General features: G+C 38.1%; 1 protein-coding gene across 4 annotated transcripts in view; it reads left to right on the forward strand.

Moving 5' to 3' along the window:
- LOC580929 (histone acetyltransferase KAT6A) overlaps positions 1-20,580 on the forward strand; it is a 65,002-nt gene that overhangs the window by 10,874 nt on the left and 33,548 nt on the right. For all 4 annotated transcript variants that reach the window (XM_030979598.1, XM_030979599.1, XM_030979600.1 and 1 more), the window contains exons 4-5: positions 1,966-3,305; positions 17,210-17,337. In XM_030979598.1, the coding sequence (XP_030835458.1) occupies positions 1,966-3,305; positions 17,210-17,337 (1,468 nt within the window). The remainder of the gene's footprint in view (positions 1-1,965; positions 3,306-17,209; positions 17,338-20,580) is intronic.

Consider the following 20,580-nt stretch of genomic DNA (forward strand, 5'->3'; position numbering starts at 1 on the left):
CTTAGATGCATCGTACATAAACACCGAGCAGAGCTATAAATATAGACATATCTGGCAAACACTGATTTATGGGTTCATACTTCATAGTCTACATATCAGACCTCAAGGTGCGGACAGCTCAGCTCTCTTTAGTGGGTTGATATCTTGTGGCTGCCCACGCAAAGGCCTGTCCTCATCAGCTCGAGTTTGCCAAATAACCCGCCAAAGCTCGAAATTGCGTCTTCACCAGACCGATACGCTCATCACACAGTAGCTCGAATGAGCAAAAATCAGCCTGCTATTTCCCAAACAGCGGGATATTTTTAGAAACATGACCAAAATTTCTTGGGATATTTTCTCGACCACATATCCCGCTAATTGCAACTGCAGGCTGATGAAGTCTGTGAAAGGCCAAAATGGAGACAAATTAAGCTGGATAATGCGCAGTCAGGATAGATAAAAAGAGCGGGTTATTTGGCAAACTCAAGATGATGAGGACAAGCCTTATGCATCTTTAGTGGGTTGATTTCTTGTGGCCGCCCACACAAAGAGTCCTCTTATTCAGCAGATGCTGTTTTCACACCATGCAGAATTTTAGTAGCTTTTTGTGTTTCTCTTGTAGCAAAGAAACCGTTGTAGAGGGATGAGGATTTTTTGTTATAAATTCAATTTGATAATTCAAAAGTCTAAAGTCGATATCAGCTCATCATTAAATACATAGATTAGACAGAGTTAGTAGTGATGGATATTTTAGAAGTCATTTTCAACTTGTCTAATTGACTTGTGGTATTATTTACATTCTTATTCTCATAATAACATTTCCAGTAGCTATCAGTGCATGGAGCAATATTACAACTTTGTTTTATAGTATTAGTCTTACCGGATATTCGAGATATTTCCCAATAGTGTGAAGGCAACCCTGTGTATCAGACTCCTTATGGTTAAAAGTGTATGCTATCTTCACCTCTTTGCACACCGACACATGCTAATGGTACACAGCAGATCAATGGCCAAATGAAGATGTACAGTATTCAAACCCACTGGTTGTGTATACCTCTCACGAGGGATCACCATATCATTACAGCCAGGGCAATTTGGTTTACTGGTTTGTGTGCATGCGAGATGAATGCCTCCCATGATCGTTTGTCGGTGGAAAGAAGAATACTTGAAAGACAGTCAACAGGATGTTTGTAGTTTAACTGTTATTCTGTCTCAAGATGGTGAAAAATATCTTGTTTCTATTAACGTTTTATCTTTTGAAACACATGTAAAGTCCCTAAATATAAAACTAAATTGATCACAATGGCTCTTGATTTTTTTTCTTCACCTGTAGAAAATTATAGAAACATTTATTTAAAAAAAAAAAAAAATGGTGCTGCACTTTTTTTAATTCTAATCGATATTGCCCCCATTTAAGTTTTAATTGCCCAGTGTAAATACCCAGGAGGCAAAAATGGATGATATTAGATATTAAGAAAATAATTAATTGCACATTGATGAATGTGTTAGCAGCAAAACTGTTTTGGTTGGGGGGGGGGGGGTGGTTGTCAAGGAATTGATGTATTATAAAGCAGATTAAAAAGAATGCTTTCTTGTTTTCCTTCTTCACTTTGTTGAACATTGAACAGCTTGTTAACCTTATGAATCAATTGATACTTTCACATTCTTGAAAACCTTTTGGCCCGAATTCACAAAGGAGGTTTGTTGACAATGTATGTGCGTCATATGACGCGTTTTGACCAAGGTTTGTAAGAACGCATCAAAATGACGCATATAAACCTAGCTTTGTCAACAAACCTCCTTTGTGAATTTGGGCCTGTAAGTTTCAAACCATCAGAATACTTCAACCAAGAATAAAAGGATATATAATTTTGTGATTTAATTGAAAATAACATATTATGGCTACATATGTATATGTCATTTGTTAATATAGACTTGTGTATTTCTTTCTGGAATATTTACCATGATGTTTTCTTCTAATTTCAGATCGTTTGCCACCAAAAAGCTGGCTGCTTCGAGGAAAGGACAACGAGGAGGCGGTCCAAGGAAACACCAAGGGAAACAGGACAGTCAGGGTTCATCGGATGGCACTGGTACGACCACCAACACTACCACCAACACCACCACCAACACCAACACATCCACAACACCATCATCAACAAATCACCACCCCCACACACACCACACCGGGGAGGGCGTCCCGTCCTCCCCATTCTCAAGAGATAGAACTCCAAATGAGACGGGCCTGCTCTCGCTAGAGAGCGGGATCGTCTCTCCTACCTTGACAGGGATACCCCCTGCAGACATTTATGATAGGCTCAAGCCCAAAGGGCTTATTGATGGCCTCAGTAGGTTTTTCACGCCGACCAACCGTCGCAAATCGCGCAGCTCGTCACAGTCCTCCGCGTTCTATGCCATCCGGCCATTCCGACCTAAAGTGAAGCACAAGAGCGAAAGCGACAGGGATGCCGTGTTTTCGGCCATTTTGAAATCGCGGAGGGATGTGTTAAACAAGGAGAAGGATAAGAGATTGAAAGATAAAGAGGGAGATACGATGGATGACACTTCTGTGGTTGAAGAGAAGGAGGAGAAGGAAGATAAAGTTGTACGGACCGCAAAAGACGATGTGAAATACATCAAAGATGCCAAAGAATCACCTCCGTCGTTGTCACCGTCTTTGAAAAAGTTGGCTACGCAAGCAGCGTCCGAGGACACCAGGTCACATTCAAACTCCTCCTCGCCGCACTCCCAAATGATGAGAACGGGTAATATGCAGTTGAAAGGTTTGTTTGATGGGCTATCGCACTTGTACGTTGCGCCCGCCTCACCTCGCAAACGTGGCTTACCTCCTGTGTACGCTGTGCCAAAGAGGTCAAGGAAAATGTCATTTGATATGTTCGGTAATGACGATGATATGTTCAAAGTACCCGCCGCCGAGGAGAGTCCGGCTTTGTCAAAGGCATCTGAATCGCCCTCGGTTTCCCCGTCCCCACCACTATCTACGGACACCACCCCAGTCAAGGGACAACTTACACCAAAGAATAGGAAGTTGAAAAAAATGAAAGGAGGATTATCAGCCAGTGCTTCAAAGATTGTGAAAAAGGCTCGGGCAATGGGATCGAAGAAAGAAAAGAACGGAGTGAAACTTACGACAAGATGGGCAGTTATGAACAAGAAACCAGGAAAGCTCAAGAAAAAGTTGTTGGAAGATCCAAACACTGAAGATCCAAACGATGCGGATGTTCCCGCTATGCCCAAGCTGGAGAAGGGCGTCGTCAAAACGAAGAAGATCATCAAATCCGGTGAGAAGATCATCAAATCCGGTGGTAAGAACTCTCTCCTTTGGTGATTGCTTGCTTGCAGTGCTTCCTTATGTAGATCAACACCCTCCCTTCCTTCCACCTTCACCCTGCCTTTCATCTTGCATGTTCCTTCATTCACTCCCTCCCTCAAGAAACTGTAACTTTGTGGCCTTTCGCTGGCTCTTTTGCAAACTCCTCACATTTCTGTTCTTCTCTCCAGTAGATCCTTCTGATAGAAATAGCTTGCAGTGTCTCACAAGGCTTCCAGATAAACATTTTCACACTCTGTGCTTGACCATTAAGCAGGGCTCCCACTTAGCCGAGTTGGAGCCTCGAGTTGTGGCGAGCTGGCGCGATGTGATGGCAAGCCGTTATATCATTAAAACATAATTTTTGATATCAAGAAATAATTTTACGTTGTAAAGCAATGGTAATTCTTGATATCAAGAATTGAATTTGTGATATCAAGAATTCGATTTCGTGATATCAAGAATTGAATTCTTGATATCAAGAAATATGTTTTAATGATAAAACTGCTTGCCATAAGATCGCGCCAGCTCGCCACAACTCGAGGCTCCAACTCGGCTAAGTGGGAGCCCTGCTTCATAGCATCGTCTAATTACTCAGCATTCTATGGAACCCCTTGTAACCACCTTTTCCTTCTTGTCTCCTGTCCCGTCTCTTTCCTGACAAGTCTTCCTGTCAAGATTTTCTCCTTATTAAGACAATTTAGATTCTGGTATTGGAATCTTCATGTTTTGATACCTGAAGTCATTCCGCATTTGTGGTCAAATCAAGTAGGAAAAGAGCAAACAGACAGACACGAATCAACATCATTTTAGAGAAATTTTGCAACATTCACAAAAAATTATATGAGATGCTCAAATGGATCATCAAGTTGTTATATTTCCATACCCCCCCCCCCTCCCACCGCCTCATCTCCATTCATTCAATCATTCTTCAAACCATGTTAGATTGCCGAAGCTCATAATTTTTATCCTTTTACTAACATTTCATCACTAGATTTCACTGAGGTATGATTTGTGCTGCATGGTATATTTAACACCCTACACCAAAGTGCTTTTATTGCCTATTGTCAATCATGTGGACATAAATATTTGCCATGGTGCTGATTTATGGTGGTTTTCCATATATCATATTTGAATGAAGCAGAATTGTAACTTGTATTTACTACAGTATCTTGTTTCTTACCTGACTGCGCTCGTGGCCAACATTCTCATTAAAAATTTCTCAAATGCTTTTGATTTCCAGCAATGTTTGTAGTACTTTAAAAATGCAAAGTGCTGTGTAAATCGGCACAGCAAATTTGTTAATACTTTTCATGGATGCCAATCTAAGGCCTTTTAAATTGAAAATAGGATAAACTAGTTGGTTCCTCAGACAGCGATAATCCTTTAATGTAAGGAAATAAGCCACATCAACATCAATAGTCATATTTTTGTTGAGTGGAGCTTGCACTGAATATTACACTTTTTTTTGGGGGGGGGGGGGGGCAATCTTGGAGTGATAGATGCAGAATGTGATTTAAAAAAAACAACGTTATGAGGTCATTTGCCTCAGAGATTTGAATTGCGCTCTCTCTCTCTATCTCTTTCTCTTCTATCTCTATCTCTCTATTTCTTTTTCAAGAAAATAGTGATAGATATTGGATAACTTTGATGGCTTTAAAAAGGATTTAGATTAAGAGGGAGAGAAAAGGAGAATGAGAGAGGTAGAGAACAAGGGGGGGGGGTGAGAAGAGCAAATAGCAAGGAGGAATAGAAATAGAGGGAGAAAGTAGAAAGAAAGAGTGAGAGAAGAAACAGAAAAAACAAAGAAGAGAATGAGAGAAATAGATAGAGAGAGAGAGAGAGAGAGAGAGAGAGGGGGGGGGGGGGGGGGAGGGCGAGAGGGAAGAGGAAAGATGGGGGATGGGGGGGGGAAGAGTGAGTGAGAATATGAGATGAGAATAGATATTGTCTGTGACAATTGGCGCATAGTCCCCCATATACTGTAATTTATGTACTCCAGTGATGTGTACACTTCTGTCTTTTCAGCTACTACATCATAACACCGTATCTCCTTCTACAGATATTGATTGAATCTCATTGGTTTCTCCTTCCTGTCCTGGGGGTGGAATTTTGTTTAAGTGGTTTTGTGGGCTGTGAAGGATTCTTCTCTATTGGTTTTTCACTTACCATATTATTCGTCTTGCCCGGCTGCCTCTCGAAAATGCGCCTCCCCCCCCCCCCCACGAAAAAGAGAAATAAAAAACGTTTAGCCACAGATTGCTGTCATCAAAGCAACTTTCAAATCAAACAGTTGAGTAACCCATCATATTAAATAAAAATTACATAATGGAGGAAAAAGAAATGATTTATGTTCATTGAGACACTCGGAGAAAATTTTAGCAAATAAATTAGTTTTAAATAATATGGTTAAGCTTAGTGCTAAGTTTGGATTAAAGAGAAATAACAAATTTTTAGCCACAGCTTGCTGTCATCAAAGCAACTATAAAATATAATTGTTGAATATAACCTATCAGACACTGGAGAATATGAGAATGGAAAATATTCAATACAAATTACAATATGGAGGAAAAAAGAAGTTGATTAAACAAAAACCCAAGAAAAGAAAATTCTGATTTTTAAATGTTTTAATTTAACGTAGATGAAGATCTGTTTAATAATTAAATGGGATTTGTTGTGCTGTCATGGTTTGCGGAATTTTTCAATGCTCAGAAGCGGTAATCGAATAGCGATTGATATTAATACTTGAGGAATCATAAGATACAATTATTATAATGGTATGTGAAAATAGAGAAGAAAAAAAAAAGGTGGGTTGTAGAAAGAGAAGAGAGGGAGGGGGAAGAGAGAGGGGGAGGGAGAGAGGAACATAAAAGAGACATTCAAAGGGGGCGGGATTTGGAGGCGACTTCAAAATATCAATTTCTAATTGTCTGCAAATGATGTCTTATCTCAGTTGTTGCTTTTCAGACTTTAGTTTCAAGAGTTTAGATTCAAGATCTAGTTTTCCCTTTAATTTCCATCCACTTAGTGTTTGGTCCATTCTCATTATGTTCATTCTTCGATGTCACATCCTGCCCTTTCTCAAATCTCTTTCTCTCTCTCTCTCTCTCTCTCTCTCCGGCTTGATTTGCTTTCGGGAGTCATGGACTGTCAACTTGTCCAAGAGTTATCGTATGGATCATAACTCCAAGCTAATAATATCTCTTCTCTTCTATTTCTATCACCCTCTTTGTCCCATCCCCTCTCTCCCCCCTTCTCTCTCTCTCTCTCCCCTTCTCTCTCTCTCTCTCCCCCTTCTCTCTCTCTCTCTCCCCCTTCTCTCTCTCTCCCCCTTCTCTCTCTCTCCCCCTTCTCTCTCTCTCCCCCTTCTCTCTCTCCTCCTTCTCTCTCTCTCCCCCTTCTCTCTCTCTCTCCCCCTTCTCTCTCTCTCTCCCCCTTCTCTCTCTCTCCTCCTCTCTCTCTCTCTCCCCCTTCTCTCTCTCTCTCTCCTCCTTCTCTCTCTCTCTCTCCCCCTTCTCTCTCTCTCTCCCCCTTCTCTCTCTCTCTATTTCTCCATTAATCCTCCTCTTTCTCTTTATACTGTATACATATATATATCTATCTCTCCTTTATCTCTCCTATTAGTACATTATTTGTTTCTGTTGATATCCTACTGCACCATGCTAATACGCTTTTAATAATAATTTGATTTGCACTACTTTCATCTGTACTCTCTGAAACTAATTCCTTACATTTACATGTACATGTATATGCAATCAGAATGATATTCATATTGAGGCCTACTCTGATATAGTGATAATGGAATCTTATGTGACTTCAGTAGCTATGCCTTGAAAATTCTAAGCATCTGAACATGTTCACTTTATATTAACTTATTTGTTGGGTTTAGAATTCACTGCTAATGAAGATATGAACTCACTCTAGCATTTTCATTTTATGACTTAAACCCAGCCATGTTTTGAAGTAGGTAAGAAAGGAGAGCCCTAGCTCTGCCTGTAGGGGTATATAGATATTTTCTTGTAAGGCTTGTCCACATTTAGCAATGCAAATCGTTCCACTAAAAATATAAAGTATGAATTAGGCCCGAGTCTAAGACAGTTCACCGCCTGGTCCCCGACAGTCATCCTGAAACCAGGGTTTTAATATTCAATGTCGGGTATTTCAAATTAGATTTCACACTGATATTTTGCAATTTATAAAGAAATCAAAATATACAATTCACAAACTTAATTTCAATTTCATAAAATAAACATGCTTTAGTACTATAAATGAGTGGCTAGTTAAGTATCTGTGAATGTATCTGTGTTCAACAATTGGTGGTGTGTATACTCTCTCATCTGCATGTTTGAAGACGTAGAAATGAGAAGAGCTTCATGTCTATAACACATGGATGTAGTTTTGTCGTATTTGTACGTTTTCTTTGACATATGTGAAAGAATCTTGAGAAATGCTGAATGCTTTGGAAGACGGAATGCATTTCAAATCTAGTCTCGGTCATTCAGACATTTATCCAACTTCGTAGACCCTACACTTACGGGCTACAGGGAATAGAGTGAGCTGTATATATTGTCTATTGATTTGGCCAGGAGCCATAAAAACAATAGTGCAGGTAATTTGTTTCCTACTTGTGCAAAGCAACAATGAATATATAATACTGTACATGTAGATAAATGTTCCCCCATAATTTGTTTTAATTCTACCTGTCATATACATGTATGAACACAATGGGTTCAAGTGAATGTATGTTTGTACTCAGTTTGAAATTGTGTAATAATCGTGAAAGCGAGATATAGTTGAAAGAATGCATTTCCTTTCCCATCTAATATACTAGCAATTACTCTATCAGCCCGTATGTAGACTACAATCTCAATGGACTTCAATTTGTGAGTGGCGACTTCTAGGAATAGATTGGATGGGGTCTTTGCTCGCAAACTTCGCATTGCCTGCTGCAACGACCGACCGACCGAGAAATAATCCCTGAAAAGTTGTCGTAAATGCCAGCAAAGGTCAATCACTGAAATTTCATCATTTGTCAATTTTCCAGTACACCTTCAATCACAGGGATTTGTAACTTTAGGCAAGGAACGTTTAGCCTGCACAATTCGTATCGCGATATGATGTGTAGGCGGGATTGTTCTCTTTTCATTTTATTTTTAATAAAGAATTTTGTTTCATGTCCTTTCCTCCTCTTTTTGACCTAACCTTTTCTCTTTAAATAAAAAAAAGCCTGTTCCTTTGATTTTCGTGCAGTCTACTCACAAGTTGCTTTATAATGTTAATTGAGATTGTCTTTAATCTTGCTATATATCCCTTGATAGAAGTGTAGAATTTGATGATAATAATAATATTACTTGGCTTTTATATAGCATGAATTGAAGTTAATTAAGTCTCTAAGCGCTTCCAAACTTGGAGATTATTACCCTGGCTGTAGCTGTGTTGCCATTACGGCGCTCCATCATTTCAAGGAATTAACTCCTGCCAGGCACCCATTTACATCACCTGGGTTGAGTGTGGCAAATGTAGATTAATGTCTTGCCAAAGGAATAGTGCTGCGGCGGGACTCGAAGCCCGGACCTTTTGACCGACGATGCCACCTGAATAGAGTGTCACCCGTAGAACACTCCATTTATTTGAGGGATAGCATAAGGAGAGAATTTTCGGAAGGTTTTAGTTACATGTACTGTAGGTACGTTTTGACTCAAATTGTTGATTGTGTGGTAAAGTAGGGCTCTTCTGGTTGCAATCAAAATCTTGTTGCATTTTTTTTTGGAGACACCCTATATCGGGAGAAATTTTCTATTAAGGTTGAATTTTTCCTTTAACTAGCTTTCAACTACAAGTACATGTAGACTTTGTGTGGTGCATTCATTCATAGAGCTAGAGATAAATGTCTTATTTCAATTTCCCTCGGCGTAAACACACCTAGGCCTCTATTTAAACAGGTTGCAGGAAATCACCTCCTTTCCATGGGTACTAAATATAGAGGTGGTATCCCTCGCCATCTGCTACAAACCTATCTAAATTGTTGAACTTTCCCTCTACCCCACCAAAAAGTGGGTCAGATCCCCTTGTAAAGTGCGTTGCCCTCTATTAGTAACCACATTAAAGTGACTCGGTGACATTGTTGAAGGTCGATGGAAAAAATGGGAAATTTATGTATGAAATGTTACTAAATATATTCCTTCTACTGTACTTACCCTCTAACATGCACAAAATCCTGAAGAAAAAAAATCTCAAACCACAAAGATACTCTGTAATAGTAAATTCTCCCAACCAATTATTGAATTTTCCTAACCGTTTCTCATGAAAATAAGATATAAAACAGGCTTTTAAAAACCTTTCAACACTTAAATGTTTGGAATGGTATATAGAGCCAATTCATTGCTTTGTGACGATTTACATTCAGCTATAATTGAATTAGATGATGATAATATAGTTAGGAGAATTAAGGTATTGATCAGATTAATTTTTCCCAATTTTTGTCATTAATAATGGTCTGTTTTCACTCAAAATGTCAGAGTATCTTTATTGTACATTTAACAATGAATTCAATACCTTAGCATCAATTTGTCTCCCCTGAACAATGTTACCTAGTCCCTTTAACCTGGTAATGCTGTTACAGAATATCACTATGTTGTCACTGATGGAAACTTTAAAGTAAACAGGTGCAATTTTGCCTAGAAACCCTGAAGGGAATCATTAAATATAAATGAATAAATTGAACAAATAAACATTGCTCACGTAAATGTCGTTAAAAATACATGCTAATCAATGAATTGTTGTCCATATCAGTACGTACTCGCCAAATCCAGCTTTGCTTGCAGCTAATTTAGCAATGTATTCACATTTTGAGGTAAACTGGCCTTGTATACTGTACAATGTATTGTTTCTTGTGTTGTATATGGGGGGTTTAGATCAACTAATTAAAATGATCAATGATAGACGAACCTTCAATTTGTGTACCGGCACTGTCCAATATTCACTCTCTCATTCTATATACAATACAAGTCCTTGGTGCCAGTCTACGGTTTTTAGCGCGACAGAATCGACATTTGACAAGAAGGAAGACAGCACTGAACACATTAGCTTTCCAATGTCCATTAGGCGAATGAATGTTGGAATTGGAGCAGGAGTCTCGCTACTTGCCAAGATAAAAGGATACTATTATTTTTCGTGTCCAAGCCCAAACATTAAGCCACATGTTTGTCTGTTTGACATACAATTTGTGGATGTATATTTCCTCTGCAACACATTCTCTTCTGTAACACATTCTCTTCTGTATATCCTTTTTGCATGTAGCAATCCTTGTGCATTGAATCCTTTTGGAAAAGCAAAGATTGGAAAAGGGGATGGGGTTAAATTTCAGTCAAATTCTAAGCAATATTGATGTGATCCTCTGTTAACATGATACCGGTATGTATGAACACTTATAGAAATATCTGCAGAGACAGTGATAGAAACCCTTTTGATGTTTATGATAATTTGTTTTGATTTGAAATTTGTATTTTCTAATTTTTCATTTCTCTTTCTATTTCTCATTTCTAATTTCTGATTCCTAAAAGGATAATTTCTTATATCGGTATATAATTTATAAATTCTGAAGTGTAATTGAAAGAGTTTCAATTCCAAATGGATCCTGAAGTAGAAGGAAGACTAGATAGCAAACAAGAAAGGAGAAAAATGTTTTATTTTTGCAATGGATACTGTGAAATCCCCTCTGAATGCATCAGATTTGAACCGATTTGTGTGAAACAATCAGCAAAATGGCCTGGCCCATCTTTATTAACCTCCACGATCAGTTAAAGTGACTCTGTAACATTGCCTCAGCTTCTGAAACAAAATCCTGGATTTAGCTCATGCTGCAATCATAATTATAAACCTTTAGGTTAGTCAGGAATCTCATGACTTTTTTAAAGCGATTGCCTGTCTGATTATCAAGATATTTATGATTGGAAATCAAAATTTCATTTTTTGTTTTCCTAACGGTTTTTATAACACTACAGTCTATTGGGGAAAATGAGTATGGTAAAACCAGTCACTCGAAGATTTTTACTTTTTTGAGGCAATTCATGATCATTTTGAAGCGCAAGTGTTTAAGGGCTTCAATATTACACCATATCACAACCATGTAGGGCCATGCATCTCAAATTTAACATTGTTAAACGATGCCTTTAATGTGTCGTTCAGCACGTAATGTAGAAACACACAAAAAGGTTGCTTGGTATATAAATGCCTCTCACGTAGGCACTTTTTTTTCCATAGAAAATAGGAAAATAGGAAAGGAATTGAAGACGAGATTTGACGAGGAGACTTGAAGTGAGAGAGCTCTTAAATGAAGTATAACATGATATGAGTGGCTATTGAAAGGAGAATATTATATGACCAATAAGTGGTTGATAACTGTATCAAAAGAGGACTCTTGGAAAGTGAGGGATAAAAAAAGGAAAGGAATCTGAATAAAATCTACTTAATATAAACTGTATATTCGTGGTTGTTAATACCATATTTAAAAGCACATACATGCTATATGCACTACCGGTAGATATTTGACACGTACATGTTCATGTAAGTCTGCTGAAAAATGCAATTATCTGACAGTTTATTTTTCATTTGAATTTAAAGCTTAGACGTTTTATTTACTGCAAACAATCTGCAGAATAGAAATGTAGGCATTGCAAGTTTGAATTGTCAAAATTTAAGATTTCCGAGCGAATATAGTCTGCTTCATTGTTATGCAGCATAATGATATGATTGGTAAAGCAAGTATTAATGTAGCGCAGGGGGAGGTCTTGCTCAAATTCCTTTTACCCCTCGGCCAGACGTGACCGGATTATCGGAGACCCCATTTTTTGCCCAACATTCTGTCCCTTGAGCCAAGCTTTGCTTTTCCGTCAAAATTTTTTGAAATGCAGGGTGCCTGAAGGCCATGTTTACATGTAAGACCACCATTTTTGGTTGAAAGGGGGAAGATGTGTATATTAAGAGTCAAGGCTGGAGTTATGTATGTTGTGGATTATTGTTTCATTTTTACTGCACATGCAGAGCTCGGCCTGACATAGCAGCAGGGGATGTTTGCAGGCACATCGATCATTAGGGAGGCTTGTATCACTAGAAATGAGCTTGAGAGAGAGAGAGAGAGAGAGAGAGAGAGAGAGAGAGAGAGAGAGAGAGATAGATAGAGAAAGAGAGGGGGGGGGGGAGGGAGAGACCAGCAATACCCCCCCCCCCCTCCCAACGAAAAGGGGGAAAAAAAGGTTATTGAATACCATTCTGGTTTGTAGCAATTGATGCATAGTAATTGTTCTGTCATAACCTTCCAACTTCTTTTCAATTGTGACATGCATACCTGTATGATGGCCTTACTTGCACTCAAAGAGTTTGATCTAATGAAATAGAGATAAGGGAAGGTCTCAGTGGAATGGGTATTGATTAGATTAAGAGGTATTTCACAATTGCATCAATGTCTCGCATCGTCTTTACCTTTTCCGTGAAATTTCTAGATCAACACTTTTGTGAAATTATGAAAATTTGATTAGCTGAATTTGTCAGTGATGTTTTCCCTTCACTTATTTGAATACAAATATTATGATATTGGTTGAGAATGTGATGATGGTATTCCCTGATTCCATGTTAATGCAATTAGGAGATTGGGAATTCCCCAAAACCTTGTTTGTATTCTCTGCCTTCACATTTGGCTTTATTGTTTTGACAGTAACATGGATTTGTTCCAACCTGCTTGAAGGAGGGAGAGATGGAAAATTTGAAAACAATAAACCATTGGAAGAGAATATAATGTATAACTATGATATAAATATACAGAGAGAGAGAGAGAGAGAGAGAGAGAGAGAGAGAGAGAGAGATATGAGAGATATAGAAAGAGAAGAGGGAGATAGACAGATAAAGAGAGAGATAGAGAGAGAGACATGCGACAGACACAGAGAGATACACAGAGATAGAGACAGGGAGAGAGATGGACACAGAGAGAGAGAGAGAGAGAGACAGACAGACAGAGACGGAGACAGAGACGGAGACAGAGACAGAGACAGACAGACGGACCTACATGTTAATATAGATACCAGGAAAACTGTAATACAGAAAAATAAAACCATGTACAACCAAAGAGATCTCTTTGGTTCAGCCAGGAGATGAGGAACGGAAGTTAATAATAAGAAAGGCAAAGAATATAGAAAGGGCAAGATGCAGAGTCTGAGTGAAATACTGATGAAGGAAGCAACAGGAAATAAAAGCAAGATACTGGTAAATAAAACATAACGAAATATAACAGTAGAGTAGACAATGGACAAATGGAAAGAGAGGAAAATGGAAGGATTTTAAGAAAGAAATAGACAAACAAAGAATACTAGAGAAGAAGCAATTAGATCAGGAAGTGATCTCAAAATGATGTAAAAATTAATTTCAAGGCAGGAAAAATGACAATCAGTCAAATGATAAATAGGTCTTCTTGAATGTGCTATACTCCAACTCATCACCCTGAATGTCAAGACAAGGTCAAATAGCACTCTCAAATGTCAAGACATTTGCGATTCATATGGGAATATTAGTCAAGTAGGTCTGTTTGCGTGAACCCCTTTCACGAAGCTTGAGGATGAAGATCACATCATCCGCTCTTAGGCTTCCCAAGTACCGGAGGGTCGGGTGATTTACTTGCGTAATTTCATGCTAATGGGGACCCTGCACACCGCCGGAGGGGGTGATTTTATTGTCGTTAATTATTTTTTGTTTTTTTATGCAGAGAATCCTTGTTTACCAACTGCTCATTTGTAGAATTGTAGATTTAACAAAGAATTGAAATTTCTCTTTTATTTTTTCCTATCCTGCAATAATTGCAAAAATTTTTTGGACGAGATGTCAAATTTGATGAATGTCTGAAAAAAATCATATTAAAAAAGTTAAGAGAAAGTTATACGGTTGATCCATAATCAACAGCGCCATCTAGTGACACCACTGTGTAGTCAATAACATGTGATGCATCGTGGGAAAAAGTCAACAAAAATCTCACCTGTAGCATTGCTATACCCTAGGAGATACCGGTAAGGGAATTTAATCGTAATTTTTGATGGGAAAGATTTGTAAATGTGTAGCTTATATGGGGTAAAATTTTGGTCAGGGGTAACTTTTTCAATCCATGTTATCAGCAAAGGAGATTTGATGGGGCTATTCAAAGTAAAATGTGCCCTGATGCTAGTAAAAAGTTGTCAAATTGGCAAAAATCTAAAAACTAAAAGAAAACAAAAAAGAAGATAAGAAAGAAAGAAAGAAAGAAATGAGAAATCATGAGGTTTGATGGGATAATGATACAGTATGCAGTCCCATATGTTGATATCTTTGTTTGTGCCTGTCGGTGTATGTGCCTGTCGGTGCATATGCCTATCGCCATTATTTCTTGCTCTCGCTTTCACTTCTTCTTGTCTGAAAATTAACCCCACAATATTTGAATATCGTTTCATATCTTTCGGCAGTTTCTCTCGAAATTCACCCAAACCAGTCACCACCAGAATGCCAAATTACCTTTAATCTCACTTGTCCCCTCCATCTTCTTTTCTTTGTTGAATCAGTAAATGTCAGTGCATCTTCCCGCCATGCCCTTATCAAATCAAGAGATGCTTCTTTGAATGCCTGCTGTTGACTCAGCCGTTGCCATAGGAAACTCTTCCTTTAGACTCCCTCCTCTCTCCCTAGGCCTGTCCTCATCAGCTCGAGATTGCCAAGTATCCCGCTATTTCTGATTTGCGAAATAATCCCGAAGTTACGAATCGCGTCTTCGTCAGCTCGAGACTTGACCTCGAAACTTGAAGCTCGAGCTCGAGAAATCAGCTCGAGATATTTTGCTCAGCGTTCACGCATAGTGCGAATCTTCGGGCTGGTGAGGACGCACCGGACAAATGGCGGGATATTTTGCAAACTAGCCCAAGATATCTTGGGATGATTATCCCGACCAAATATCCCACTAATTGCAACTTCGGGCTGATGAAGACGCAAAATAACTGGATAATTTGCGATCGGGATAGTTCAAATAGCGGGATATTTGGCAATCTCGAGCTGATGAGGACAGGTCTCCTATTCACTCGCTCCTTGCAAATTCGTTCGTCGGTTGAAAGACATCAGGGGCCTTGCTTCCCGTCTCTTGCACTCGTTTATTTTGCTCCTGAAATTGAATATGATTTAAGTTGTATCATTATGTCGCCCGATGCCTTTCACCTTGGTCAATAACTCCTGGAATCTCTGCTTTAGGTTTTGTAAATTCCTTTGTCATAATGTTGCGTGATCGAGTGATTTCTGAGAGTTTGTGTGTTCTCATCATCAGCACATATTTAAGTAGGAGATATTATGATCACGCTATGGTATTGTACTATAACCTGTACTGAATAATTCAAGCATTTAAAGATACTACAGTGTATGTCCCTTTTGCAGCCAACATCAAATTGTGTAGGACTTTGCAGGAATTATGAATATGTCATGTACAGTATGTCCCATTTGTCAAATTTAAACATTGGCAGTGTCCTAGTATTCAAATTATGCATGGAAATCCATTTCCCCTTTTTTCTATTAAAATGCATCTACTGTTACACATTTATATCTGCTCCTATGAGTAACGGAATACATTTTGTACAGAAATTAATGTTTCTGTCCCAAAGTTTTAAAACTTTTTTTATTGTCAAATATTTTACCTCTTTCAAAAGACAAAAAACAAGAAAATGACATTGAAAAACCACAAATGTATAGCTTGAAATAATATAGAATTTGCAAATATGGATTTCAATCTTGAGTTTTTGAAATCAAAGAATTATAAAGTTATGTATTATCATGTTATTAACTTTAAGACACAGATATATTACAGATTAACTCAAGCTCTTCATCAGGGATGCCAGTTTTCAGGCAATAGCCTGAATTCAGGCCCTGGCAATTTATTTTCAGGCCATAGTTTAGGTTCTTTTGTGTACAAAATAGCTTATTCTAGGTGATTTTCAGGCCCTCTGATCAATTCTAACTGGCATCCCTGCTTCATTCATGGTGCCATTTTCTTTTATCTGTATAAGATCTCTAGTATTGACAACACTTAATGCACATGTATACCAAAGTAACAAAAGATTAAAAATGGGGAAAGTAACAAAGTCTCAGAGGAAAAACAAATTATTTGCAGTTTTTCTTCTTTATTAAGCCTCTTTACTGCATTTTTTTCAAACTGTTCCAGCTTCTTACCTAACAGGCAATTATTACTTGATATTATGCAGAAGTTACAATTACTGTAAAACAGAGAAGAAAAAAACCCAAAACATATAATAATATCTGAATAAAGCGCATGTGAACCTTTGCTAACCATCACAATAATACAAATGCTTATCACGATATGCTATTTCAGTTTCCTACTATAAAATCATCTTTAAAGCATGCATGCCCTTACCAACTTGCTTTTCTAGAACCTAATTTCCAACTTACTTAATAAAAACAATAAAAATAATTAAATAGTACATGTATGTTCTATTCTATTCTTCTGGTGGTCTTGTTTTGTGACAATGAAGTATTTTTTTTTATGTTGCTAGCCATGCAAAACTAAATTAAGCACCCACAGTCATCAACAACCATTTGTGAATTGTCATTGACCGTCATTGTTGATCAAACGGTTTTTGAGCGTCAAGTAACGCCTGGCTGGAATGCTCCCCAGGGAGTGGAGATTGTGCACACAGTGTGTGTGGGCAAGTATTGATTCCAATGACCGGCGTAGTACAGTGTATATATTTTTTAAAGCGCTTAGAGATGTTTGTATAAAGCGCTTAGAGACATTTGTATTAAGCGAGCTAAGAGCGAAATATTAGTATTATTATTAATTGATCAATGAACACCCTGAAATTCACCCCCCATTTTTGTTCTCTTTTACAGATTCACCGGTTCCATCACAGAAGCCAAAGTTACCGAGTGGTGTGACGGAGCGAGACATGGAGCTGTTCCGGGTAGCCCAGGAGCAGGCCATGTTGGTCATCATGCCGCCAAAGTCACCTCCAGAGGGCGTAAGTCCCCAACATTATTTCTATCTCTATATATCTCCCAGACCCTCTCCGCTGTGAGGGGCTTTAGAGCATGTGACTGGGTGGGTTCGAATTCCCTGGATGGGTTGTGGGGGAGGAAGGGGAAGGGGGTAGTACACTGCAGGTTGGGGGGGGGGGGGGGAGAAGTACCGGTAGACATTATTTCGGAGAGCAAGGGGGTTAGGGGCGTAGTACACTCGAGGGGGAGGGGAGCTCGCAAGATACGTCACAGAGTTGCCAATATGTGTGTAATTAAATGCAAATTTCAAAAATTCATCATTTCCTTATTTTTAATCAGAATTTGCATAATCTTTCACTGACCTGTTCCTCTAATTAATTATATTAAAGCTAACTTAATATCATGGTGGACTTCCCTATTAAGTTATTTGAGAAGGACATTGTCTAAAACTATTGATTTGGCATCACTTTGAATAAGACAAAATTTGGAAAGGAATTATGCAAATAATGATACGAGTAGAAACTCTCTCAAAACAGATCACCCAATTAAACGTAAAACACTTGAAATTCATTATGAAAGGTATTTAACAGTCCTGTATTAAAAGAAATAGATCAAGAATGAAAAATAATGCGGAAGGGGAGAGCAGAGAAATAAATGATAAATTCAGCTATGGGGATGAAAATAGTACCCTAAAACTGTGGAATAAATCCCTTGCTATCAGTATAGAACGTGACTCGGAATCCAACTTCTATTTGCCTATCCTCCATACGACTGTTTGCGAAGACAATTTGTGTATTGCTAGTATTCCAATGTGCTATATGGGTCATTTTTTAGCATTTAAATTGCTCCACCAAAAATGGAACCTTGGCTCATTTTTGAGGAGCAAAAGCTGCCTAAAATAGTAGGTACAGCATTGCGGTCAAGCTTTTTTTTTTTATAGATATTACATTTAGTATTAACAAAAAGAAATAAAGTAGTGCAGGAATTCTGCATTTTGAGACAGTGTCTAGCATTTAGTGCAGAAATGCTTTTTAAATACTAAATTGAATTGAATTGAATTGAATTACATTTGCTTGAATACATTATTTAACAAGACAGTCGTTGATGTAATGTTCTGAAGTCTTCCTTAAGACTACCAGGCACTTTATTTATTTATTAACTACAAAGCTCATGTTTAACTTTTCATGAATAGATAGAGAAAAATCAACATCCTCATAATCCTCTCTTGGAAACATTTCCATATTTGTTGGGCGCCTTGGCATGGGATCATAGAATCAATGCATTTTAATGCAGTAATCCTGATCCTTCAATTTCTGCGCTTATTTAAGAGATTATCCAAACCACTCTAGCTGTCTGTAAACTGTAAAGTTAAATGTCATACAGCCATATATGAGTGATAATAATGGAAATCTCAAGTAGATGATAATTCTCAGCATATTGAAATGCACTGATCTCTTTGTATGCAAAGGTGTCTTCAAAGCAGATCAGAACCCTTTGAATTTTGAATATCAGGAATGCTATTTTGATCGTTTTGGAGGTGTATTCAACCTTTTTTAAATCTCATGCTAAAGTTGTACCAACCAGGCCGATAATCAACTGACAACACACTGAAAAAGAATTAAAAGGGAGTAGACATGAGGTCCAGGTGCATGGGGAGGGGGTTTAACTTAAAGGTAAAGACCAGTATTGGAAACGCCCCATTTTCAAAAAATGAAATGGAAGCTCTCATTACCAATCATGTGAAAGAATATGTTTTGACTAATACATGATGATAACAAATTTGCCGGGAAACCGCCTACTAATTCATATATTTGGTAAATTTGTTTCTCTCATGGTCTGTGAGAGATATAGGGTAGTCCCATATACATCTTTCTGTGTATAGTGCTTGTAACTTTACGAAGAATGGGCCAAATTTCTTATCATTTTGATGAATCCAGAACCTTGCAGATGCTAGATGCTACAATGTAGATGATCAACCTTTTCTGATCGATTCCACAACGTTTCTTTCACAATGCAATCGCATGACCATAACTGGTCTTTACCTTTAAGTGGAGGGGTTGGTGAAGGGTTGGGGTCGAAAGGGGGAGGGGGCTGTTTAGAAAGGGGAGAATCGCTTTGTGAACGGTCACATGCTCTCAGGCTCTTCACTCTCTTCTTTTTTGGGACAATCAAATCAAAAAATTAGTATGAACACGTGAACAAAGATACATCAATGTTTGAAACACATGCAAAACTAAAGCAAGTGTTTTTGTCAGGAAAGTAAGACGCCCACTGTCTCAAAATAAGCACTAAAAGTGCCAGGATTTGGCTGTGAGATGCTCCTGATAAACGGGAGTCATTATCACATGTTTTGACTTGGCTCGATGCCTGACCACAAGACCCTCCTTCTTTGACTTAATTTTTATTTATATGGGGGGGGGGGGGGGGCTGTAGCTAAAAGGTCATTCAGAGAAACATGAACAATAAAATTACCCGGAGCATTGATAAAAAACATAGAAAAACAGGATTGTTTCTTCTTACTAAGGGGAGGTAAAAGTAAAGCACACAGTTTGAGTGGGGGGGGGGGGGGGCAAATGATGCTATGTTGATGAATTTTTGAATGAGAATTTGTTGAGGGAGTACTATGTAGTTATTGAAAATTTATTATCTCCATTAATATTGAAGAGCAAAAGAATTTAAACCAAATAGTGTAGGAAAGCTCAATCATTGCATTTTAATTAGTTTGGAGGCTGTATCAAGTCTTTCGTCAACAAAACGGGGTTAAGTCTTTTGTCAACTCTGTTTGTTGATACGGCAGGCAGCCAGTGAAAATGAACTTGTTTAATCAAATTATGGAAAGGCATGCATTACTTTAAAAAAAAACAGAACTTTGTAAGTCCTGGCTCATTTTTCCTGATTCATTTTTACTGATTGAGGTGTCATATGAAAGGGCAGAAATTGAACTTTCTAGAAATGTGATTTTCTCTTTGAAATTCAGATATCGCCCGCCAAATGACTTTTTGGTCTCCTCTCTTCAAATTGTATTGAATCATTCATGCATGAAATATTCATCATATGAGTTACATCAAATGAAAGAGAAGGATCTAAGCTTTACAAATATGTGTCATTTATTAATTATAATTGTGATTAAGTTATGATGAAACATTGATAATTCTCGGTTTCTTTTTTTCTGGGACGCACTGTATAGAGTTAATGCTAGATTTATGTTTACCAGTGATTCCCCAAACCAGTGGCAGATTCATGTGCTGGGTTAGCCATCCTCAGCC

This window comes from Strongylocentrotus purpuratus, unplaced genomic scaffold, assembly GCF_000002235.5.
Source record: "Strongylocentrotus purpuratus isolate Spur 01 unplaced genomic scaffold, Spur_5.0 spur5_scaffold_10, whole genome shotgun sequence".
Lineage (NCBI taxonomy): Eukaryota > Metazoa > Echinodermata > Echinoidea > Camarodonta > Strongylocentrotidae > Strongylocentrotus > Strongylocentrotus purpuratus.